At 41.5% G+C, this 27,109-nt stretch overlaps 1 protein-coding gene across 1 annotated transcript in view; it reads right to left on the bottom strand.

Moving 5' to 3' along the window:
- Positions 1–27,109, bottom strand: part of Tacr1 (tachykinin receptor 1) — a 147,533-nt gene that overhangs the window by 63,879 nt on the left and 56,545 nt on the right. The window contains exon 2 of the mRNA XM_005385472.2: positions 7,037–7,231. Within this exon, the coding sequence (XP_005385529.1) occupies positions 7,037–7,231 (195 nt within the window). The remainder of the gene's footprint in view (positions 1–7,036; positions 7,232–27,109) is intronic.

Genomic DNA, 27,109 nt, shown 5'->3' with positions numbered 1-27,109 from the left:
CCTTCCTTCCTTCCTTCCTTCCTTCCTTCCTTCCCTCCTTCCCTCCTTCCTTCCTTTCCTTCTTTCTTTCTCTTTCCCTCCCTCCTTCCCTTCCTTCCTTCCTTCCTTTCTCCTTCTCTCCTCTCTTTCTCTCTCTTTTTTTTTTTTTTGGTTTTTTTCTGGTACCAGGAATCAAACTCATGACCTTGTGCTTGCCAGGCAGACGCCGTGCCACTGAGCTAAATCCCCAGCCCCTCTCTCTCTTTCTTAATTTGTGAAGTAATATAGAAGGTAGAAAAATTGAGAAGTAATGCTGTATTTCCTAATATTTTATTTTTGCTCTCTCCTGTCCATAAGTAGATTTTCAATGATTTTTATTATTGTTATAAATATAAACATTTTAGCTTCTTTCTGACAATGTCTAATAACAAACAAAAGAGAAAAGATAGCAAATATTCACCATAGCATACTTTTATAGTCTTCTGTTACAATTAGTACTTATAGAGAATTCCATTATAGTTTCCACAAAGTCTCTAGGGAATTAGTCATGTATGATGCTGTTATCTAATATAACCTCCTATCGCATTACTTTTGGGAGTGTTTGAATCCAGAATAGACATGTCATACTACTTGCTAAAATTCTACCACAAAGTTACGTACACAGAAGTTTAATTAACAAAAAATGACATATGACCAATATTAATAAATTATTCAGGGAAGCTGAAATTCCCCAGGCTGTCTAAAGCTCATTTTTTGGATGTGTTTCATTTCTCTTGCAAACTACAGACTTTTCATTGGCCTTGGTGGTGGGCCCCCTGAAGGAAGTTGGCTCATTCATCTTGCTTGTTCTCAAGGACATTTTCCTGTTGCCTCTGGGACCATTGTCCCTTTACAGCCCATGCAGCGCCTGCTAGAGTGACCTTAGCTCTGAGTAACTTTGAAAGCTACTGCATGGTTCTCATAGTTTAGATAGAAGAGGGGAAAGAAAATGCATTTTTAAAGTCAGAATTTTCTTCTTCATTCTCTCATCTTCCTTTCTCTGTGCTTTTCTCTCCTCCAACAAGAGTCCCTTTTGGTCATACCTGAGATCTTTCTTCATCACCAGTCAGACAACTCCATTTTAAGGACTTCCTGGGTAGTGTCACCGTTTTGCTACACCAACCATGACTGTTAATTATGGCTGGGCTCAATTACTAATTATGGTAATATGGCATTAATGAGGAGCTCAAGTCCCCATTTTCATGAATGTTATATTATTAATATAATTTTTTATCTCTGTGGATTATAAACATAAATAGAGAATGGCAGAGGAAACAGAGTCAGTCCTCCCAAGGATATAAAGATATAGCTAGAAGCAGCCTGCTTTGAAGTTGGGTAATTTATCTGACTATCCAATTAAGAGACCACTGGAGTAATCAATTTTCAAATAAGGTGATTCATTAACAATCTCTCTCTCATATTTATACATGAGATTATACATATATAATCTCTACATCATGTACAAATATGCTTATGACATGAATGAAATAAACTATATGTACAAATGGCTAATAAATTATGAAAACATGTTCCAACACATTGCTAATAAGAGAAATAGAAACTTTAGTCATAATGAAATGCCTTTTTTTTTTCTTCTCAGATGGGCAAAAATCTAAAAGCTTCATAGCATACATTTTGGGCCTGAGGCTGTGGAGACCCAGCCACTCACACATTGCTGTGGTAATGTAACTTAGCACAATTCTGTATGGAGGGCAGATACCAATGTGACATTCCCCTTTTTGAAATGTATGCTATAGATAACGTTGCAAAGTAGGTGTAGGACTTATGCATGGCCACATTCTGCAACAGCAAAAGGTTGGAGGCAATCCATAGTCCACCCATTAGTGACTGCTGAAATAATATTGTAAATTCAAAAACTGGAGTACTGTGTAGCTGAAATAAGAACAGAGAAGATCTTATGAATGGACAGAGAACATCTTCAGGATATACTGTTAAGTTAAAGTAGCAGAACAATATGCACAGTAAGCCATGTTTTGAATTGCAAAGAAGGAAAAACCTATGCTTGTGTTGCCTTCCATATATATAAATCACTCGAGAAACTAAGAACAGTATTTAATTGGAAGAATATTCAATAAAATGTTAGTAAGTAATGAGAATGTGAGTGATTAAAGAAGTCATAGGAATTTTCTTTATATTCTATAATATGTTCGTATTTTTAAATGCAAAATAGATTTGTAAACCACCTTCCAGAAGGATGAACCAAGTGCATCTGCTGATTCCTGTGGTCCTGAGGTACCTGCCTATGAACATAACTGCAGCAAAGGATGTGAGCCCTGGCTATATAGGACTTGTCCTTGTGCTTAATATTTACCACATCCCTCTAGGGCTAGGCACTTGCCCTATTCTCCTCATACAGTTGGGAAAATTCTAGGTGAACTAGTGAGTAGAAATCAGCAAGCCACAGTGCAAGAGGTCACGTTAATGTCAGGATAGGGTAAGGAACATGCATGTATTACTTATTCACAGATAAGTTCCTAGGCAAAATTTCATCTCAGGCAAAGCCCTACATGTCAGATGATAGTTTGTTCTGGAAGAATTTGGGGAGTTATTTCAATGCTAGCTTATGAAAACCAAAACCTTTGTTAGTATTCAAGTTTAAAAAATGAAATCTATATTCCAGAGAGTATGTAAGTCAAATTATCTGGTATCATGAGTAATTTTTTTGGAGACAGGGTCTCACAATGTAGTTCAGGCTAGCCTTGAACTCATTATGCAGCCTAGGCTGGCCTTGAACTCACAGTGACCCTCCTGCTTCAGCCTCCTGAGTGCAGGGAGTATAGGCATGCACTCTCATGAGTAATTTTTTTTTTTTTTTTTTTTTTTTTTTTGGTTTTCTCCGGTACTGGGAACCAAATTCGCAACCTTGCGCATGCCAGGCAGGCGCTTTTGCCGCTGAGCTAAATCCTCAGCCCCTTCTCATGAGTAATTTTTAAGCGAACATTTGTGCTACAATCTCTAAGTTGGAGAAACCTAACAATGTCACCCCCTCAGACCACCTTAAGTGTCTCTTGCTGGTCATACCACTTTCCCTCCTGAGAGAGAGAAATATACATAAGTAGATGACAAGACTACAAATGCAAGCAAGAAAGTGTCACCATGCAAGTAAGACCCACGAGTGTTGTGCAGAGCTGCATTTTATTAGCAATATACTATTCCACTACATGGTTGTACAATTTGTTATCCATTCTCTGATGACAGACATCTGAAATGTGTACAGGTTAGGGCAGTAGGGACAATATTGAGATAAGCAGTATGTTAGATGTATTTGAGTGCAGATATGCATGAGTTACTCTAGGTAATTAATTAATACTTTTTGTTCTTGGTTCCTTTTATTTTCTTTAAAGAGAAAAAATAAAAATGACAATAAAACAGTTTGAAAACAGGACAGTAGAAAAGTAACAGTAATTAATACATTTCACATTGTTATATTCATAATAGTTGTTCAGAGTACAAGATAGAGTCATAAAATATTGTCCAAATAATATTACCACAAACCTTTCTTTTCAATGAACTAAGAGTAACTAGCTCTCTTGTGTGTGTGTGTGTGTGTGTGTGTGTGTGCATACATATATATATTTTTTTTTTCTTTTTCCTTCTGTCCTTTCCCCATTCTCCTCTGAGTTATGGGTTTTATATAGCTGTTCCTTTTCTAGATACTATACAAGTATTTTCCAAAGACTTAGACAAATAAAGTTATACGACTTTTTCTATGATCATGTGTGTGTGTGTGTGTGTGTGTGTGTGTGTGTGTGTGTGTTAGGTGCTTGCTTTTGCTTATTCTTTTATTGGGTGGCCTATCCTTTATAATGCTTCATTTAATTCATGGATTAAGGGAGAATCTGAATGGTGCATGATCAGGGCTGGAGGCTTCCTACGTGGCCAGAAGGCATTTGTAGCAATCTATGATTTTTCACAAAATGCTTTTCTATAATAAGCTGGGACAAATTATCCATCAGACAAATTGAGCCTGAGCATCTGCCTGCTACACTACTTGCTACTAGTCATTTGCTGGTGGATCCAGATTGATGAATGAAGCTAGTAACATTCCCCAGACCTTACCACGTCAGGACACTGGGCTGAGCACTTCATGTTGGTTCTTTTATTTACTTTTCTCACCGTCATTATGTAGAATGTAGTGTTCATCTTAGAGGCCTAAATTACTTGATTTTTAGGACTAAACTGGAGCGTGACGGGGCTAGGGGTGGATTTCTCACTTAACTACGGAGCCTACACTCTTACCCTAATGATTATATTGCCTTAAAACAAAATTTCCATCTGGTTTCACATTTGTGATTATCGTGTACTATGGAAATGATAATCAGGGCCAGGGATATAGCTCAGTGGCACAGCGCCTGCCTGGAAGTAATAATCATTAGTTCTGAAAGACAAGAATGACTGGCTTAGACATGGTAAAATGTACATGCCCTAAAAATATAGCACAATGCATTGTGAAGGATACTACCAAAAGAAAATAAGGTTGAACAAAGTTTTGCTATGTATTTCACCTAGGTTTCCACCCATCAATATGTGAATGGTCTTACTATTCTATCAATAAACACGTTATTGTCTTGAGCGGACAGAAGAAGATGGAAGATGCTCATAAGCCAGGCTTGCTTTTCAGGTTAGGATGATAAAATAAGCAACAGTGGCAACACTTACCACCTAGCAGCAGCTGCTAACTCTCAAAGCAAAGGAGTAAGACAATCCAAAGCACTGTGCTATGTCTCGAAGGGGTTATTCTAGTCATTAATAAGTATAAAATACCCAAAGTTCAAAAACATTGTTACCAGATTTTGGAGTACTGGAGACTCCTTTCAGAGGTGGTTCTAGATTCCTTCTGTGCCAAACGAAGGATCGGTAAGGACAAGCACAAATGATAGTAAGGTTTTGTACTTATTAAAGGTGTGGAAAGAAGCAGGCCCTGCAGAGTGAGTTTAGGCCAAGTAAAAACAGGAAAATAAGTACACTGTGCAGGCCAAGAGCCGGCCTCTATGAGAGAACATAGCCCCTAAGAGCTCCACATCGATTGCCCTTTTTGAATCCCCCACTCTTCAGGCTGACCTCAGGTCCCGGCCGTCCTATTGAAAACCCGCGAGAAGTGCCCTCACAGGGCTGGGGGAACCGTCCTGCGTGTGTGTCCTGGGATTTGTAACTAACAGGTCATGCCTACTTCTCTAGCCAGTTTTGCCATGCTCTAGTCCCCTGCCTCATTATGCCTCTAAATGTCACTGTTTCTTGGCCAGGACTTCAGAGATCTTTGGGAAAATAAATCTACTTCCAAGTTAAACTTTGAATTTGTTGTCAAAGAGCGATGAGTATTTTGAAATGAAAATTATTGAAAGCTGATCAGACTTTGAAAAGATCATGACAACTAGGACCAGAGCCACAGATCGTATTGTCTATGGAGGTTTCTGAAGCAGTTTATATGAGGAATTTTAACTTAAAGGTGTTTCATTTCTTCCCCTTTTGGGGAAACCTTCTGGCTCAATCATGTTTACAGACCCTGTTTGGCTTGTAAAACTATGTTTTTTCTCTCACCGAGACCTTGTTCAGGCTTGTAGTTTCATTTTAAAGAATAATTTTCAATGCTTCCTTCTAGGCTGAGCATTCATCCCCCTGCGGCTTGATCGATTAAATCCCACTCTCTGTGTCTGGAAGGAGATGTCTGAGCTTTATGTATTGCTTCCTGGCAAGCCACATTTCCACACTCCAAGGCACAGATGTGGCAGTATAACCCTGTGTGTGATAGGCTCTCAGACCATCAAATCTTGGAGGCATGACAGATATAGTGTCTCATTTTAACATTTAATAAATTTAAAGGCCACACAATTATTGTTATCCAATGAGTTTGGTTCACAAGTTTTGTGTGGCATTTAATAGCTTTCACAGTGAGAATACGTGATCTCATTTGATCTTCATAACAATTGTTTATAGGAAGCAGCTTTATTATCTTCCATTTTAGTAAGAAAGAGGGGCTGTTTTCCCTTCCCAGGGTCACATGGCTTGTGGCAATCTAATAATTAAAACTCTGATTGTCTACAGTTGCTTTATGATTCATAGAATAAACCCAAGACTGGGGAATCATAGAAGGCTTTCAGCAAGATCCATTTTATCCACGTGCTGAGTCCAGAAAACTAATAGTAATATAAATGTCACATTGTTGTTCACTTGAGCAGAGCAAAGCAAAGAATAAGCCATTTCGGTGTTGCTGCTAGGATAAGAAGTATTAGAGAAAATTGTCAAGATACTTTGAAAAGCTCTCACTGTGACCAGCCCCTCTCTGGAAGATAAGCAGGCCTGCCTGGTAGGTGTTCTGTAGGTCCTAAGGTTATAGTGAACTGGCCTTGCATTCCCATGCCTTTCACATGTACTGTGATATTCTTTTACTGGAAAATACCGGAAGGTAGGTGTTTTCCCCAGAGGCAGAATCTGAGATAAAAGATTTGAATGCAAGTACCTTATTTGAGAGAAGAAAGAAACACTGTAGAGGGGAGGGCATAAAAAGGATGGTGTCCAGTCATGCAGACTCTGTGGAAGCAGCTACCCTGGGTACCTGGAGCTGGCTGTCAGGAGGAAACCCTGAGCACCGTGTAAAGCACAAACCTCGGAGACATGCCTCTCCCGAGGGTGAGAGGAGGACAGAGTGGTTCTCTGTGGCTAAGGACAAAGGTCCCTGGAGAGAAAATGCAGATACTGGCAGAAAAATGTTTTGCTAAAGGCCTAAGGGACATAGTGGGCCAGTCAAATGGTCTCCTCTAATAGGGTCCAGGTCTTCCAGTTCTTAGTTCTCCTTCAAAGCCCAGAATAGTAATTCAAGTAAATAACTCCTTGATAAGTGTAGACACATTAACATGATATCAGAGTGGGTGTGAGAAATGTTTAGAAATACACGTTAAATCCTAACTGTCAGGGAATATGGCAAGAAAGCACGGCAAGAAAGGGCCAGGAAGGCCTTTGCCTCACAGTAGCTTCTGAGCGGGGATGAGTTTCTACTTACACTTTCTCGTAAATCTTGTCGGGGTGGTTGGGCCACTCGATCATGCACACGACTCTGCCAGGCATGGTCTCTGTGGTTGAGTAGTAGCCCTGCGGGAAGGCCAGCAGAAGGGCCAGGACCCAGATGACACAGATGACCACTTTGGTGGCTGTGGCTGATAGCCGGGGCTGGAGGGGGTGGATGATGGCCATGTACCTGGAACAGAGAAGAAAGGACAGTGTTCTGGTCTGGTATGTTTTAATTCCTGATGATTTTGACAACTGTTCTCTGAATGCTTTTTCATATCTTATCCTCATGCTCTATAATGGATGACATACATTGCTTAAATCCAAAATAAAAGTCTGCTAAATTTTTAAAAAGAATTTGAATATCCATCTAGCAGCATTTCAGGAGATACATTTTCATATCTGAGGTGCTTGTGCTGAGGACGTGATAGCTAAGTACAGGTCAGAAGCTTATGGTGGAACTAGAAAAATAAGGACAAGATTGTAAATGCATTCGACACAGAGGCTGTCTTTCATCCTTTTTGGGTTAAAGGGTACTGGTGATAGTAACACAGTCATGTGCCCCATAATTAGACTTGGGTCACAGACAGACCATGTGTATGATGGCGGTACCAAGAAATATATTACTAATGACATCTTAGCCATCATAGTTTGTGTTAAATGTGCTCTAGGATGTCAGCACGAGTATGGAATAAGCAAATGAATTTCCTAAAACATGCCTCTGTTGTTAAGTGGTGTATTACTGCAGTAGCTTTTAGACTTTGTGTGGCATTGTAAAAGGTTAGTAATTCTGTATCAGTTTATATGATTTCAGAGGACATGAGTGATTGTGATAAAACAGTGGCCTGAAGCAGAAACCCACAGCTCCTGGAAGAATCTCATCACCTCTTTGAATGTTGCAGAGTTAGTGTGGGGTTAAGTATACATGCTTTGTGAAGAGAATGACAAGCTGAAATGGACACACTTGAGAACAGGAAAGGCCAGCTTGCATGATGCCTTGTAGGAAGGGAGGAACACAGTGAATGACAATTTTGAGGCTGGAGCCATTTCTTGCTCCTGGGACCTGCACAGGAGGGTACTGTTTGAATGAGTTGGGTCTACATGCTTGAATATATGCACCGCTTCTGAAATGCAATAGAGACTTGAAGAATAACAAATATTGCAATTAGCATTTCCTATCAATTATAAGCACATCAATTCTGCCTCTTCCATTTTAAGACATCTCCCTGTGTGTATTTTTGCAAAGTGTAAATTCATCTCTTGAAACATGCATTTTTATTTTCAGAGTAGGAATATTTTATATAGCCCCCGGGGTTTGAATATTATTTGACAAAATCTCAGAATCACACACTTGATTATCTGACATGCAAGTAAGTCTGGCCTCCATGGGACTGAAAGGTCAATGGAGACTTCAAAAAATCCACAGACAAATAGCAGCACAGCTGTTAGCTGGCTCCAATAATGTCACATAATTTTTTCACTGTATTCTTCAGACTCCTAGGACCTCTGGGCAAGAACTGGGGCCAAGGTTACATGTAAAGTGATTTCATTCAGCATGCACTCAACAAATTTTCCCCGGGTATCTGCTGCGTGTAGAGCACAGAATTTCCTTCTGGACTATAAGCATCTTTATTTTCCCTGCAGGGAAACAAGATGCATCGATAAGCACCCATAAAACCTGACAGGAGGATAAGCGACCTTAAGTGCCAATCTGATCAGGACCTGAGGGCCTTAGGGAAGCAGCAGAGGTAATCAAGTGTTGGCCTGGCAGGTGGTCCATTGGGAGGGCTTACAGAGGTGTGCTCAGCTGGTTTTGGGGTAACCTGCTGAGCATCCTGCTCCAAGGGCAGGAAGCATTTAGACTTTAGAGGCTTTTCTCTCCTCTGGGTTATGATTAGATCCGACTTCCTGAAAAGCTTGACAGCTTTGTCTTGCTGAAACCTTTCCTGAACATCCTTTTATCATTCTAAGCCTTATAATTCCTTGTTCTGCATTTTTCTGTGCTAGAAAGCTGGGTTTTCCTTCTCTAGTCCTTTAGAGCATTGATACCAAAAGTGGTACATAGAGGCTGGATATTAGAGTGATGCTTCTGGTCAGCATTTAAATAGACAATCAGAAGTCATACTAACTCTCAAGAAAAAACTCCAATGAATCTTTTCCTTGGCCTCTTTTGCAAAATAGGAAGGTAGTCTTAACGTCAGGAGAGTGGATTGAAGAAAAGAATTGGAGAAGATATGGGTGAGGGAGTAGTAGTGTAGTACATATGCATTTGTATATTGCCCTGGTTGAGTAACAGGGCAATGAAACCTGTCATTCAAGCATGGTCTGAATGATGCCAACAAGACAAAGAGAATTCTGAAGACACTGTGAATCAAGTCCATCATCTCTAGGTTACCACAAAAGTCTATAGGTACTGCCATAGCCATAGGGCTCAGGACACCATAGGAAAGATTTGGTACACCACGGACTAGATGATGATCTTTCATCTCTGGGGTAGTCTTCTGACAGGAACCCTAATAGATCTTGACTTCTCTCTTGGACCTGTGTCATCCTTGGTGCCTGACAGTGAAGGAGACTTAGTTTCCTTTCTAGCCATGGGATGGTGGTAAGCAGAGCCACCCCAGAATCAGAGCCAATGGGTTCATGCCTGCAAGACCACTGCCTTTACCTTTTGTTCCAGTTGGGTGAAGGGCTAGACCTGGAAGGTCAGAGCTAGAATCTCTTTGGGTGTTTGCATTAAAATTGTAGGATTGCTTATTGCATTGTTTCCTAAAGGCAAGATATTTTCCCCCTCCAAAGCTGGGCAGGCAGCCATGAAGGTGCCTTATTTCACCTCTGTTGTGGCATAGATTGAGAATATTCCTCAAAGGCATAGTGCATCGATAGTGGAGCTTTTAGAAGGGGATTGAGTTATGGGGATGACACAGCTGCCTTGCTGTTAGGAGGTGGCATCTGGTTGGAAGGGGTGTGTCACTGGGGTGTGACCAGGAAGGGTGTACTTGTCCCCCTTCCTGGATACTCACTCTCTTGGCTTTTTTGTCCCCACAATGTGGAAAGTGACTAAGACCACCTCTGGCACCATTTAGGCTTCTGCTGTCACAGGTGAATGTGCATTCCCAGACTTCAGAAGATCTTATAGAAGATGCACAGGGGAGAGAGTGGGAATTACATTGCCCTCTTTTAATATTATCCTCGATGCAAGATTTTAATTTGTTTCTAACTTGAGATAATGCTCAATCTTAAATAAATGAATCCTAATACCATCCTCATACCCAAATTGGTGCTACACTACTTCAAATCTAATGTGACGGTGCTTAAGGGGGATTGCATCAGTGTATTGGTGCCATAGCTCCAAACAGGTGGCAGAGAGCCATATTTTATCTTTACTGCAAAAACTGCAATTTGGGAACCCATTTCAGTTAACTGTTTGCCATTCTTTGAGTGTAGGAACCATTTCACTGACAGATGAAAGTATTACACATATAAAGCCAGACAATAAAAAATAATTTGGCTTTAAAAATAGATATATTCTTATTTGTTCAAGCCATCTATAAATCTCCTTTTCTTCCCCTTTCCCTTTCTTCTTTCCTCCTTTCTCACTTTTGCAACCCTCAATTCTGGGGCTTGTGTAATACATTTCTCTATTTTCTGAAAGGCTAGTACCATGTGGCTGACTTGAACCCGATGGGTGGGTATTTTGTTTCTTGTTCGCCTTTTCTACCTTGGGTTCCACTAACATACATTTATATATTTATTTGAAACTACCATGAACAATTGTTTCTTATTTGATTAGAAGATATCACTGAGCAAGTGCTGCAAGGCTTAGGAAAATACATTCAATAAATATTTATTGACTTCACTGTACTCACGGGGCTCTACGGCAGTCAAGGAAACGTCTTTCTGGTTTACACATTAATCATCAGGCTGCCAGAGAGAGGGGTCCGGAAGCTGTGTGGGCTGTGGATTATGTTCTCTACTTCAGGGTGTTTCAGTCCCATGGAGGGACGTCAGCTCTGATTTGAATTGCATGTGACTTCTCAGCTGAAAGACCTAAGGTGTAGTCTTCCTCTTCTATGATTATGCTTCACAAAAAACCACTCTTACCAATCATCCTGTAAATCTGGTAATGTATAATGCTGCACATTTTTTACAAAAAAAGTGAAGCAATCTTACTGTGAAAAGAATTCATCCTCTGACCAGCCACAGAATCTTCATAGTTTCCTCCTTTATCAGACTTACCTCACTGGGCACAGGAAGTGATGTAAGTCCTTGACCAGGAAGTTTGTCCTGCCAGGCCCTTCATTCATGTCCTTCCCCTCTAACTCTAGTCCCTGCCTTTCCTGAACTTCACTTATTCCTTCTTAGTGAATGAATTCTTTGGGCATGAATTTCCTTTAAGGTACCACATTTTCCTGAGTTCAAATGACCAATGGCGGTGACAGCTGAGAAGATGGCTCTACAGCAAGGACTGGCAAGTTTCTATGAAGTTCAGATAGTAAATATTTTAAGCTTCAAGGCCCTTGTAGTTTCTATCACAACTATTCAACTATGCCTTTATAGTGTAAAAGCAGTCATAGATAGTAAAGAACCGTTGGACATGACTGTATATCAATAAAACTTTATTTACAAAAACGAGTCATGCACTGAATTTGGCACCTGGGTCATAGTTTACAGCCCTTTGGTTTAGTTTACATGAAATGCAGGGCAAAAACAATGGGAGAACATGGTATCATCTTCAGAAATATTCTTCACCTTCAACACACAGGACATTCATTGTGTGGAAGGATCTTACAGAAAGGTGATCAACTGCCAGTCATGACTCAAAATCTGGTCTATCATCTAAGCACAATGATCTACATACTTAAGATGTTTCTTCCCCCTTGATCTCTTTGTGGCTAGCTCCTGCTTATGTTTACAGTTTGGCCCAGTTATCATGTCCTTTGGACTGGGTTAGGTGCCCACCTTTATGTTTATTGTTGCATTAAAATAAATGAATCAGGAGAGGGAGATGTTACACCTTTATTCCTCCTATTATGAATGCATGTGAAACTACACAAGAATGATCATTGTGTAAAGTATTTATATCATGCCAACCTCGAGGATTATCCTGCAAGAGTGATAGCATTGCTCCTTGATCTTCAGAATTTATCTCTTGACATTAAATGCATAAGTCAATTCTCAGTAAATATGTGTTGACTAACTTCTGCATTGACCACATGTTGGGGACTGTACAGGATTCAGTCTTTCTATGTAGTTCACCCTCCAGATTTTTCTCTGATTTGTGCCTGAATCTTTCCTTTTCCTTCTCTTCCTCCCTGCCTGTCTCCTTTGTTCCCTCCCTCCATCTCAGGGAGGTCAGTTTTTTTTTTTTTGTTTTTGTTTTTACTTGAGGTCACTAACATTTCTCCAGTTGAGAATTTGCTCCCAGGCATAATTTTTAATCACTCAGATATGAGGATCTCATGTAGTCAGATCCTTTAACCAAAAACATTACCATTCAACTAAGTCCAAACCCTCATAGCTTTAAACTGAAGAGGTCTTTGAACAGCCTGCAGAGGTGACCTCAAGTTCACATAACATGAAAATGCTTTTGCCAGTGGAAGAGCCACCTGTGTCCTCACTGCTATGTTGCCTGCAATTCTAAAAGGCACAAGTTTCTGATCTCCAAGCCCAATGCAGATTCACAGCTCTCAGTGAACTTATATCAAAAAATATCCTCCAAAAGTCAGGGAGCCATGAACAAGAACATAAGAAATGGATGTAAAAGAGCCTGGCTGGAGAGCCTGTGTGGACTCAGGGTAAAGTGGAGGAGGGGGCCTACCTGGTCTGATGTGTGGTCATTGAAGGGCCCATGGGGTTCAGAAATAGAATCTTCAGGCTACTGGGGAATTTAGGACCTGTGGTAGGGGCTCATGAAATTCCAGATTCTAGAAACCTAGCATCCTTTCTAGACCCTACTTTCTATCCCACTATGATCTGTAGAAATTTTATACATTCCTTTAAATGTAGATCAAAACTATCTCCTTTAGAGACATTTTTGCTTGTTCAAATAATCATACCCATGTTGTATCGAATATGCTCGCATATTCCTATTAGCTGTGCACCCTCTTATCCAGTCCTGTAGCAGAGTAGGCTGTGCTCTTGTTCTACCTTATCCTAGATGGTGTTTGTCCTTCCTCTGGAAAAGGGCTGTGCTCACCTATCTCTTAATCTTCTGGAAATTTAACAGACAGCCTTACATTAAATTTCTGAAGCCATGAATCAAAAATAAACCTATCCTCCTAAAGTTGCTAATCTCAAGTTATTTTGTTATAGCAACAGAAAGCTATCACACTGATCGATAGTGTTTTCTAAGATAAAAAGTTCTTTGACAGCAATAAAACTAAACAAAATCCCAAATTTAATGAAAAATTAAGACCTGTATTTCTGCTTTTTATGAAAGTTGGTGATAAATATATAACTTGTTCAAGACAATTTTAGACATATACCCTTTACGGGGCCAAAATGTTATTACGGAACATATGAAAATACAAAGATATTAATCTCTGAAGCAGCATCAGAAGCAGCATCTACACCAAGAAGTTAGTTGTTATAAGAAAACTGTTCCCAAAGACATTGATTTGTGCAGTGAAAATGGAACATTTGCCCATCTATCTGTGAAGCAGAGCTTTTCACTTAGATTAAATAATTAATTTCAGTCATCTCCAATTCTACATTTTCTTGTGTGTGTACAAAAGTCAAGTGATAGCTATTAATACATTGGCTCAGTTAGCAGAAGAACTTGGCAAATAGCTAAATTTTTCTAATTTTTATATCAGTGTTATCAGGTTTTTTCAAATAGAAAATTAGTTCATTTCAGTAATGGTTTAATTCCTTTTTAATCAAATTGTTGAATGTTTCCGGAAGGTGAAACATCTGATCTGATGTTATCAGAAATTCACTCCAAACTTCAACAGTGAGATAAATTGATTTGTTTTGCTACTAATATGAATACAATAAGGTAACAACAGTGTTTTTACTAAAAACCAGAAATATATGTATTTGGAATATGTAAGGCACATATTACATCTATTTTTAAACAAGTTGTAAAGTTTTGCCAACTGAAATAGAAGCTGTATATATTGAAATTTATAAAAATTCTGTAGGTATAAGAGAATTTAACCATGTTTGTTGATTTTTTTTTACTTGATAAACACAAAAGTCCAGGGTGATAGTATTTTAGAAGTGTTTGAGGCTTTGAAAAACTGTTTTGTGAAATAACTCAAGTAATCAAATTGATTTTTAAATAAATGAATCTTCTATATTTTGTTTAAAATTAGTTGAAAATCTTTAATCAAAATATTTTCAGTGAAGTATCTCAAAATTTTGACTTCTGATCCTTTTAGCAAGTTTCAGTGTTTGAACACAAATATGGTAAAAGAGGTATTGAAATTTATTTGATAAAAGCAAGAGAGGAACTGCAGAAAGTAAACAGTGTAAGCCCCTAATGGGTGCACAGTTTAATTTTGAAATTCTCAAATTGCTCTTAGGAATATTTTAACTAGTGAGGAGAACCTTTCAGTGGATTTTTAAAAGTAAATAGTTTATGTTTTGTATCAGAATAGAATATTATGAAATTGAGGAAAACCACAATTTTTGCAGTACTTGAAATTGCAAAATATTTTAAAAAATAGAGACAGCCTGTCCACTAAGACAACTTGGCTTTGTGCGTTAGTCTGTTCTCTTAAATCTAACCCATTATGTCTCTGCTATACTCTGGATAATATTTTTTTTTGGATTAATCTTCCACTTCATAGATGTTCTTTTCAGCTAGTCTACTGGCAATCTTAGACTTGCATGCTGAATTTCACATTTCAGCTGTTATTGTTTTTTATTTTCATAATAGTGATTTGCTCATTTTCCAAAACATTTGACCTATAGACTCATGTGAGGCCCTCTTTTCATCTGCAAATATTCAGGAGAGGTTACTTTTTCCTATGAATTTAGCTTGAAGGTTGGAGATGGACAACTTTTCTTGGAGTCCTTGGCAGGGTAGGTATTTGTTTCAAGTTCTTTTTTTACATGGCAGATGTAGTTGTTTGGTTACCAACTTTAAGAGACACATGCTGGTAGACAGCCTACCTTTGGAACTTCTAGGCTTTGTCCTTTGTCCCCACATTCGAATCATGCCAGGTCAAGATCAATTCCCTCAAGAAAAATAATCAGGGTCACTGCTCTGTCCCAAACTTAGAATTCTAGCCTTCATTTAAATTTTGACCTTTGTATTCTTTACTTTCTTGCAAGATAATGAATGCATTTAAAAACAATTTGTGCATGTGTGTGTGTGTGTGTGTGTTACTCTACTCAGAATTTTTAAGTTAATTTCAAGCACATCAGGAAATCTATTCTACCATCTGGAGTCAGGACTGAATCTCTTATTACTCTAAACCTCTGTGCTACCTGAACAGGCTCAAGACAGCTCCTTCATAACTTATTTTTGCTTCTAATTATTCAGAACAAAGATCCAAATAGTACAGGAGACAAAGGGAGAGCCTCTCTCCCACCCCAGTCCTTCGGAGTAACCCAGAGCCAATATTCTCAGCCCTTGGTAAGTTCCAGACTTCATCTTATCTGCTTTCTTTGTGTTAACTCATTTTATCTTTCACAAGCTCTTTGAGGAAAGCTAATATGAGGACCTGCGTTTGCCAGATGAGAAAACTGAGGCTTGGGTAAAGTGCGGTAACTCGTCCACCAAGTGGAGATGAGTTCGACACCCTAGCTCAGAGCCTGTGCTTTTAAGCAAGGATTCTCACACCCACTGTGAGGCTGCCTACATCCCTTCTTGCACAGTTGAGCTTACAGATCTGTACTTTTTCTGGGCTTCTTTGTAATTAATTCATTCAGTAAGGCTCATTTAATTCCCTTCTATGTGTCAGGGCCGAGCTCAGCAAGTGTCCATGTTCTATGGGACTGCCTGTCTCCCGCAGAGGCACACACACTGGGGACGATGTGGTGTGCTGTCTGCTACAGGAGAGCTACAGTGTGGATGACGCAGAAGCACAGGAGTCAGGGAAGCTTCTCAGTGGCCGTGACATTTGTGTTTGACCTGGAAGGCTGAGTTGGCACGTGAGTCTAAGGAAAGCTGTGTCCAACTTTCTTCTGTAGGTGGGGCAGCAGCATACAAAAAGGTCCAAAGACGTTGAATGAAGGGACTTGTCTATGATCACTTTTAACATTTTATTTGAAGCCCATGAACAGTCAAGAAGGCACCTCCTATTCCTCTGAATCTCTGTGATACCTTCTTTCCAGGCACAAGACAGCTTCTAAGTAACTACCAGGTGATTGACTTGCGGAGCCCTGCATCCCATCCAGTGTGAAGCGACAGAGATGTTGGTTTCTGAGTTTGCTTCCTGCAAAGGAGGGTGAAGGAACAAGAAAGCGTGGGTGAGGAAAGACAGGTCTGTGGTCCTCTGCTAGCGAAGTGCCCAGAGGCAATGTTATCTTTCAGAGCAACCCATGAAAGATGCCTGGACACAGAGCAAGGGCCCAGCAGAAGGAAACACACTTCCCAGAAAGTAAACATTCCCCAGACTTGTGTTTACAGACCACCCCGTGGCCTGTCCTGCTGGTGATGTAAGGCTTCCGTGGGCTGGATCCACTTGCACAGGAGCCCCTGCTGCCTGAGATGTTATGACTTTCTTCCTCTCATGGGACTCCCCACACAGAACATTCGTCTTTCTCTCTCCCTTTGCTCTTCCTTATTGCTTTTTCAGCTACTTAATCTCTCTTAGAATGACAGCGCAGAACTCAAGTTTTCTCCTGCAATGAGGATTGATGCTATTTGCTGGGCGGTGATGGCTAGATGAGTAATACACACACAGGGTGCAGACCAGGCCTGTGCCTAGTGGGCATAGGACACACGCTCACAGGCCCTTTGGATCTTTGTGGATCATCTCCATCTTCTCAGAGGCTCAGCCTTAGCTTACACCCAAGGTATCCAGGGCATCAGATGCTTAAACCATCAGTGTGACTGTCTGGGTCCAGGGCCAGGCACCCAAAGCTATCCAAAACAGTGAAAGGTCAATGAAGTAGTGGCGTCAGCTTAATAGCTGGTGTTAAGCATCAAGTACTCGATTTATAACTTAAATAGCATTTCATGGGACAAAATGAATTAAAGCAGCATTACTCACCCTCACAGTCCCCTAGTTCCAATGAAACTCTAACACATAATAATTGCGGAAGCCAAGCTCCGCGTTACAGCTGGTAAAAGGCACTAATGTCTTGCAAGCTCCATAGTGGAAAGGATGCTTCTCTTCAGGGGACAAACAAAACCCAGCTTCCTCATGGGGAGGCACCTGCGGTCCTTTCCCCGGCCTCCCCAGCCTTCCCACCCTCTGTTCCCCACTCAGCATCCTGCCACACTGCCCTTTCACAAACCTCACTTCTGAGGGTGGTTGCGAGAACGGCTGTGACACCAGGAACCAGCGGGCATTTGTCACAGGCTGCAGGATGCTGCTCATGAGTGTTGGAGTTGCAAAGCAGCAGAAAAGCATCTCCCCAGGCAAGAAGGATGCCCATGAGGCAGGCTTGTGGAAGGGCCCGGCACCTCACCTCGCACAGGGCACACCAGCTGCTGCAAGTTCCCACACCTCCTGCACAGCCCTCTCTGACCTTCCATTGGGTCCCATGTTGGGGTGCTCCCTCTGCAGAGACAGGTCTGACGCCAAGGACATGACACTCATTTCTTCACCTTTGTCCTCCATAGAGAGGATGTGCTGAATACATGTACGCTAGTGTGGTATCGTGTTGTATAACAACAAAAGCAAAACTCACCCAACATGCCACTGGAGCCAGGGAAAACTAAGTTCATCTTTGAGCTGCTGGCAAATAACCCCTTCTCCAAAACTTGATTTCCTTAGCAGTAAACACTTCTGCAGATGTTCTGTGAGATCCATGTAGAAATTGTGGTGTGAGTCTGAGGCCTGAAGGTGGAGGTGTGTGTTATGCTTTGTGTCTGGATGTCCCCCCCAAAAAATCCTCTTGCAGTCATGGGGCGGGCTTCTAGAGTTTATGACTGATTCACAGGTGTGAGTGCTACACCCACCCTGGGGCAGGTAGTTTGTATACAGCATAAGGGAGGGAAAGAGGTTTGCTCTTCCCTTGGCCTTTGCTCTTGTTGCTTTGCTGTTTTCTGCTGCCATGAACTGTTTTGCCCTCTGCCATGTGCCACGGTGCCTTGGAGCCAGCCAAGTATGGACTGAAACCTACATAAACTGTGAGCAAAATAAACCTTTCCTTCCTTAATTTTGGGCATCAGGTATTTTGTCTCAGCAACAAGAGAAAAGTAGCTAAGACAGTGGGCTACCTTGTTCCTGCTCCAGCAAGGCCTGTCTTCTCCCTGATCCCTGCCCCACCCTACAGTATCACTCAGCCAGCATCCCTTAAAGTCCCCTCAACCTATCTGAAATGGTCAGATTCACAACAGGCACTGTAACTCTTCCACCTCCCCAAAGAGCAGAGTCAAGAACTTGTTATTGTTATGTGGGGCATTGCCAGGATTCTCATCAAACAGACATTCCACGTAGGAAAGAGAGGAAGAAAAGCAGCTTAGATACTGGGCTACGCCATGTGCAGATTTAGAAAGGACATCAACTACGAGGGCAGGCAACGGCACAGTGGAAAGGTTGGCAGAGCCTAGGGAGTCTGGGGTGTCCACACCTGGCAGGGCCCCAGACCTCAATGGGACTTGGGTGCTCTAACAATCAGTGCATGTGGCCCCTTAGCCTGGGTTTCAGGAGAAGGTGTTATGCTAATGGCAACTCACTGTACTAGAAGCAATTTGAGCTGCATCCATGCTCCTTGTATGCAGGTGGCTCCTGTAGCCTCAGTGATAAGGTAGGCTGTTAGGATGAGCAGAGAGAGAGCAGGGGCTGTTTTGTCCCGTCTCTTCACTGTGAAGGGGAGGCATGGACACTCCAGGTCAAGTCTGAGGCCAATCTGTGGTTAAAGTCAGGAGTGGCTCCAAGATTTCTACTCTAGAAGGGCCAGGGAATGAAATCAGGCTGAGGGGATGAGAGAGGGTTGTTGTGAAGGTGCTTTTGCAAAACAGCTTTACATACAACTGAATCATGTTAACTCTCTACACCAGATAATAGGGAGAAAGAGCTAATGAAGATGGGAGAGAATGAAAGCTGCCTTTTAGCACCAGTGTAAGCTTGAGCCCTGGGACTTGAGCACTAGATGTGGCCCTCAAGCTTTCTTTGATCCAAAGGAAGAGACCAAGTCCTGTGGGCATGCACAGCCATAAGCCCTTCCTCAAGACTCTGCAGCCCAGCCCTGGCTCTGCCTGGGCCCCCAGAAGCAGAGAGGAGGGGCAGAGTATGCCCTGCCATGGGCCACACAAGCCCACTTCTGAGAGATGCTGGCACTTCCATCTCACACCTGTATTTAGATGCTCAGGAAAGGCATTTCTAGCAACAAATTCATTAGCACCAACCTCTATTACCACAAAAAACAACTCGGAAGGCTGATGAAATTCATTAAAATGGAATTTTACTTAAAATGATAGCTACACAGATGAAAGGCATTGATTTGTGCCCAGCTTTAGATGCTCTCCAAGGGGGGCTGTGAAAGGATTTTTTCCTCCCACTGTGTTTGGAAGGGCTCTGACCTTCTGGGACCTTCTTTGTTCCTTGGTGACAGGTGTCACAAACAGATTAAAGATATTTGAACAGCTTTGATGGCTTTGTTTCTGTTTCATGGCTACCTTGCCAGCTCTAGGCCTCTGCTCTCAATATTTTCACTCTTCCTTTTTTTCCTCTTTTCACTGTTTACTTATTTACTTTGAGTAGTTCCGCAAATTCCCTGGGTGACAAGGGCCAAAGACAGAGATGACCATGGGGCACTTCATGAGCCACTGTCTCAGAAGGAGCTGGATAGTTCATGCCCAGCGGCTTCTGGAATTCTCACTGTGGTCTTGTTGTTGAGTGGGGTGCCCTATCTGAAATAGGGTAGCTTAACACAACATATTTAATATGGCTTTTTCAAAAACATGGTTGGGGCAGTGTGCAGGTATATTATTCTGACATCAAATAATGTGCAGAAAATTGCTTCTCCATCCTTAAATTTCTCCCTTCCTTCTCTCTACATCTCTGAGGTTCTGTCTTTATGGGAGTGCTGGGAATACTGCGGGATGAGAGATAGAATGTGGCCCAGGAAGAGGATGGAGGGGTCTGGAAAAACTCTGGGAAAAAGAAGGATTCAACTTCTACCTGCATCAACATGCCTTTGCTGTCCAGCGTCGCAGGTAGCACCTCCCTCTGCTTCTCTGAGCGCAGGGTTTTTATCTCCGGAATCGAATGAATCATTCCAAGGTGATGTCTAATCATTGCCTAGAGCACAGGTGTCTGGTAGCACAATCCAACCTTTGTTCTTTATCCCCCCTTTTCAGTAACAAAATTCTAAGTTGCAGCCAACTAAAGAGATATAAATGGAAAGTTGTGTAAGCATTCGGGAGAAGCAGTTTTCTCCCTTCTCCCTTCTTTTGTTTTGCTGCCTAGAATGTGGATGTAATGAGAAAAGATCCCAGGTGTCTGCTGGTTTCATAGTGACACCACACCTGCCCTTCTGTGGCCACTGGCTTTCAGGTAAGCCTAGCATTTTCATGTGTCTGGCATTTTTAGGATATTGACTTATCTTCCTCTGGGACTATTTTATGTTTGGTCTTATTTACACTCAACAGATCTGGATGCTCACTATGAACAGAATTTGGTCCTTGTAAATGGGTATCATGCGGAAAAGAACCTAAATTGTGACGTTAGATTATTGGAAGAAGGGAAGATGCTAAGGTCTCAGCTGTTGTAGGTTGGAAAGTTGGACCCTCATTGTGTAGTCAGCGCATGGCCCCTGCACCTTGGAAGCCAGATCTCAAGCTCTTCAAGCTTGAAGGATTATGATCAGTGGTATTCATGGGCTTAGTTTTTGCTATTTTCCTAAAGTCCTTTGAGAGTGATGAACTCAGCCTAGAGCCAGAGATGTTACATAGACAGGAAGGAAACAGCTCAGCTATGGAAGACTGGAATTCAGACCTTGACTGGGTTGAAGGGATAAACTACTGTTTCCCAAATATGTAGTAATTGTAAGTGGCAACTGTATAACTGCACCCACAGACAGGGGTACGTCTGTTGTTCTGCCTGATCAAGGTTATGAGCTCAAGTTTTAGCCCGGATAGTGATCCCTTTTTATTGCCCTAAGTGTTTTGAGGGACACCCTTAGTGCTTTGGGGGACACTGGGTCTCTTTGTGGCCAAAGACTTTCAGGCAAACTTAGCATTTGCATATCTCTGACATCCTAGCCCTTCAAATAACACATCCCAGGCCTTTCAAGAGCTTAACAGAAAGACCAGATTTTCTAGGAGAGAGAACAGTTTATGTTAGTCCACTCCTATAAGTTCTTTCAAATTAGAATTTCAAAAGTAGAATGTTTATAAACAGAGTCCTAGTCACTCAGGTAGAGTGGTCACACTGGCGCCCCCTTTAATTGCCTTCTTTTTCCTTCCTCTGCTGGGTCCAAGATAAAAATGTTCCATAGGGAAGCATCTGTGTGCAGAAAATCTCTGATGCTAGGATTCTTCAGTGGTGGAGATGTGGACTTTGGCATAAGACATTACTGACTACTGAGGGTACTGTGGTTGGCTTCACCAGTGCTACTCGGAACCTACTTATATCTAAGACAGTGTACGAGCTTCAGTGAATAGCAGTGAGGTACAATGGGAAAGGTGGACACATTTACTATAACATTATCCCTGGGCAATATGAGAGAAAACTAGAGTGGATTTGCGGATGTGCAGCGGTTAAGTAGTAGAGGTGGGGCCATCCGCTGTCAGTTCTGTCTGATTCCAGACTCCATGCTTTGGAACGGGTGTGCCGTGAGTCCTCCACAGTTCTGAGACACCGCAGAAAGATGGAGGATTGGGAATGACTTGCCCTTATGAGAAGCATCACTGCTGGCAGGTTTTTATGTTAACCACTCCCGTGGGCCAGGTGCTATGTGCCGAGACACAACTTCACCTTGGGTACATTAGGGTTTGGAAAACTCCTTAAAATCTTTGTTTTCTACCCATGACTTAAGTTACTTAACTTGAGCTCTTGCCTTATTCCCAAGGAAGGTTGTGGCTACTCAAGTATCAATAGACCACAAGGTTGGAATTGTCCTTTGCCCCTGAAGAAGGACTCCATTTTCTTGACCCAACATCAAAAGAGTATTGAACAGGTCCATTCCTGGGCAGGTGGGGGTGTCACCCACTGGATACTGTATCACTATGTACCATGATAAGCAAACTCTTGCTGGGCCACAGTCATGTTAAGAGGTGGGGGACCTGTCTTTCTTAGATTCTGTCCTCACTGGTTTCTTTTGTAGTCCTGAATCATTGCTGAATGGTATCCTGGAAACTCACCTAAATCACCCTTTTATTCAAACAAACTGAGTGCCTGTCAGAGATAGGCACTATGGCAGGGACTGGAAATATGGAGGAAGAGATCTGAAATACCACCCCTCTTCTCAGGAAGCTCTAATTTTTGGAAGACGATATTCAGTTAAATCTACAAATGAACGTGCAATCACAGCTGTAGTAGGTGGTATGAAGAAAAAGGTCATAACAGCACGTGACAAGGGGATCTGGACAACCTTGAGAGTCAGGGAAAGATGACAAGGAAGTGGCATTTAAGCTGATACTGATGGGTAAAAAGTAACCTGGAGGTGGAGTTATTTCAGAGATGGAATAAGAGCAGTATTTTGTGTGGTAGGAGAGAGACTGTCTACCTAAGGTGACAGGAGCAGTCAGCTTTATGACTTTCCAGATAGTCTGGCTCCAGAGCAGGTAGAGGGGATAAAAATGGTAGGCGATTTAAGCTGAGGAGTGGGAGGGCAGGTTTATTCTCCTTGGAGTCTACCCTGGTCACTGAACTCTGTTGGGTGATCAGGGATATGGGGTCATCTTACACCTCATGACCTCCTGGGTGCATGTATTCATATGGCTGAGGGCAAGAAATAATGCTTCTCAGTTATAAAATACAGTCTATGGTATCCTGTGTCCTCAGAGTCCTGGAGCTCAGGGCCTTAAAGAACGCTCAGGAAGGACTGGGTCTGGATGCTCCCACTGCAAGCATCACTGGCCATCACTAGCAGTCTTCTCATTCTGATGGGAGGGCCAAGCTTAGGGCAGGGTCTGTGCGCCTTTGCACCACTGCGGCTGGCTCTGTCCAAGGGCCAGGAGCCACGATAGCTTCGCACTTGCTGACCCACTACCTCATGATGGCTTTACGCTTGCTGATGTGCTTTTTGGGGGAAGGGTGTTAGTCGCCACCTCCAGGCTGGTCACAGAGCTGTTAAGTTGCTCCATAGTTAAAGCAGAAGCCTTTGCTCTTCTCTAGGGCTAACAAGTCAGATTTTGAGGGTGAGATCCAGAAAGCAGTGTTTTTGAAGTGATCCCAGACTAAAGCACATCACATCTAAACTTTTTTCTTCTACAAAATAATGGTTTAGGACTTTCCTTTCAGAGATCAACTAGGAAATGAGCAGAAGGAACCAGAGAGTGTGTTAGGTACTTTACAGATTTGCTATGGCTTCGCACTCAACGTTGCCCTTTGAGGTTGGTAATATTATTTTCATTTTCTAGATGAGGAAACTGAGACTCAGGAAGTTTACTCAGATAGTTCAATGCTCCACAGTAAATCCTGAGTCAAGGATTTGAATCTAATTCTCTAAAACCTAGCCACTTTCTGCTATCTCAGGGATGGGAAAATTTTTTTACTTAATTTCTTTTTTTGTTAGTATATATTTGCAATAATTACATTCATCTTGGGGGATTTGCACAGATACATTTTGCATCTTTTTTTTTTTTGTTTTTTGTTTTGGTTTTTTTTTTTTTTTTGGTTTTTCTCCTGTACCGGGAACCGAACTCATTTTGCATCTTAATCATCTTTCCTTCCCATATCTTCCCTGCCTTCCTGTCTTCCCCTTTCCATCTCCACAAAGCCGACCTGCCCGTTTCCTATCATCTATCTTGTTTTTCAAGAAATTACTTCTTTATATTTCTTTTTTTCTAAGAGACAAAATAAAACAATAAAATAATACACGATTTCAAACCAAGATGACAGGAAATTAACAATGGTTACTACATTGCATATTGTTACCTCCAACATAGTTGCTCAAATTACCAGATATAGGCACGCAAAACTGATCAAACAACATAAGCACTAACGGTTCCTTTCAATGAGCTAACAGAAATTACTTGTACGATTATCTTAGCTATCTTGTGTATATGTACATATCTTTTTCTCCCTTGCTTCTTTTCATCTATCTTTTATTTTGCTCTTTAAATTATTTATATTTTGATTTTCTCATACTAGAAAAACCATTCAATATTTAATCTTCTGTGTCTGATTTATTTCACTTAACATTATGATCTTGCTATACATCCATATTCCTAGAAATGACTCAAATTTATCCCTTTTTATGGTTAAGTTATATATATATCCATCCCACATTTTGTCTATCAAGTCTTCTGTTGATGGGCCTATAGACTGCTTTAAGATTTAGCTATTACGAATCGTGCTTCTATACACATGGGTAGGCAGGTATGTAATATGACATCTCTAACTCTTTTGGGAAGATGGGAAAACTCTTTCTTAAGGACCATTTGAAAATACATTTGACTCTGTGGGCCACATGGTCTTTACTGCAACTATTCCACTTACTGTGGTAGAGTGAAAGCAGCCATAGGCAACAAGCAAATGTGCAAATAGCCCAAGAATATTCCACCTGTTATTTATAAAACAGGTGGGTGGATGGGTTTGGGCTCATTGGCTGTACTTTGCTAATCCCTGCGCTAAACAATCAAAGTATTAACTTAGCTTTCTTGAGACAAAGGAGAGAAAACAAACATTTACCTAAGCGTTCACTGTGAGATGCTTAACAAACAGGCTTGTGCTAGACTCTTCACAACTTTTATTTCCTATACATAACTCCATCACCTAGGGATTGCCATCCATAGTTCCCCTCTAGGGAATCTGAGACACAAAGCAATTAAGTCATTTGCCCAAGGTCATACTGCAAAAAGGAACAGGGACAGAAGAGGTATCTGAACAGGCCTATCGGGCTGGTGTCAAGGGTCAGGCAACACTGTTCAGGAAGTGTGACATTAATACCTGTAACTTTTCTACTAAAATAAAAAAAAATTCATATTTCTAGTAGTCACAAACATGTAATGAGCTTCTGGCAGCTCTGTCTGACCCATGTGCTTAAGTGATCTTTCCTCCCTGCTTGCAGTAAGGCAGCATTTTTTCTATGCACTTAAACCACACTGGGCCTCTCCCTAGAGAATCAGAAACTGTTGTGTGGGAAATGGAATATTTCACAGCTTTCTTTTCCTCGCATATAAACAAGTAAATCATCAGTGCTGTATATTTTGGTAACAAAGTAACCTCCTTCCTGTTGAGCACAAGATAAGGGATTTGAGAAACTCCACTGGGGGAGAGATAAAACCTGAATTGTTAGTTCATTTGAGACACAGCCAACACACTAACATCTCATTCAGAGGGAGCGAACAGAGGGGGCAGAGAGGAAAGCGCTAGAAAGATTAGACATCCGTCAACACAACGGCTCTGGTCAAAACCCATCATCAAAATGGGAGTAGAAACATAGTACATTAATTCTAGATGCACAGCCAGTTATTAATGGAGAGAGAAGACATAATTCCGAAATCTGCTTTTGTTCTCCTAACTCAACATTTTTCCATTAAAATGGAAATTGAAGTCACATCGTATGGAGTAGTCATTTTGTAGTATACGATTATCTCTTCCTTTCCTGGTCACAATGACAGCAGAACTGCTCACATTGGTCCTTTAACCTTTGGAAGTAACAACTGAATTTCTCAGGGTAGCAAGTTTTCCTTAACGCTGATTATAGACGGTCTATGTTTAGGAAGAAGGAGGTGGGTGTGTGGCAAGGGCCCACCTTGCTCCTACTCAAATTAGGCAAATCATGCAAGGGCAAATGGAAATGAGAAATGGCAGACAAGGGCTCTCTGGCTTTTTGGAAAAAAATGCAAAGGCAGGTATGTCCATGTCCATCTGGAGAAGTTACTTTTTTTGTGTGTGTGTGTGTGTGTGTGTCTTTTTTTCCAGTACTAGGTATCGAACTCACGACCTTGCGCTTGCCAGGCAGGTGCTTTGCCGCTGAGCTAAATCCCTAGCCCCCTGGAGAGATTACTTTAAAAGTACTGTAATAAGGAAGCCATTTTTTTTCATACAAAGTTTACTGGTAGATTCCATGAGAGCTGGGCTTACAATCAGCAATGAGAAAAACAGCTCTTTTCTTAGTAGTTCCAGGCTGGCCTGTTTTAGGATGTTCTGACAGCAGCTCTTGAAGAAGTTCTTCCCCAGGTTCAGACAGGCTAAAATCTGTCATTTCCTTCCTAAGACTCAACTCAGAGTGGTTTCTCAAGAAGCCCTCCTTGCTGGACAGAGTGGTACACCTCTGTAATCCCAGCACTGAAAGAGGCTGAGCACAAGGAATTTAGGTTCAAGTCCCACCTGGACAACTTGGTGAAACTCTGCCTCAAAATAAAAAATAGAAGGCCTGGGGATGTAGTTCAGTGCAAAGACCCTGTGATCAATCTCCAGTGCTCGGAAAAACTCCTCAAGGCTTTTCTTTAATCACTGAAATTAAAATGCTGTCTGAAGAAATGCTGCCCAATTGCTTTATTTATAACCTGTCAATATAATGAGGCTGCAAGCTCTGTGAGGACAAAGACCTGGCTCCATGTTAACTATGCATTGCTTTTGGTATGCAGAGCTAAGCCAAGTTCAGAAACTGAAGTTGATGTTTCTCCAGCCAGAATACCTCTTGTGTTAGTTAGCTTTCTGTTGCTGTGATAAAATACTTGAACTAGATCAATTTAAAGGAAGAAAGGTTTATTTTGGCTCATGGTGCCAAAGGTTTCAGGCCATAGTTTCTTGGCTCTGTTGCCTTGGGCCTGTGATGAGGCAGAACATCATGGTAGATGTTCATGATGGAGAAGACTGCTCAC

This window comes from Chinchilla lanigera, unplaced genomic scaffold (assembly GCF_000276665.1).
Source record: "Chinchilla lanigera isolate Chin_1 unplaced genomic scaffold, ChiLan1.0 scaffold00023, whole genome shotgun sequence".
Taxonomy (NCBI): Eukaryota; Metazoa; Chordata; class Mammalia; order Rodentia; family Chinchillidae; genus Chinchilla; species Chinchilla lanigera.
The sequence above is the reverse complement of the archived record's forward strand: the minus strand, read 5'-3'. Positions and strand labels throughout refer to the sequence as shown.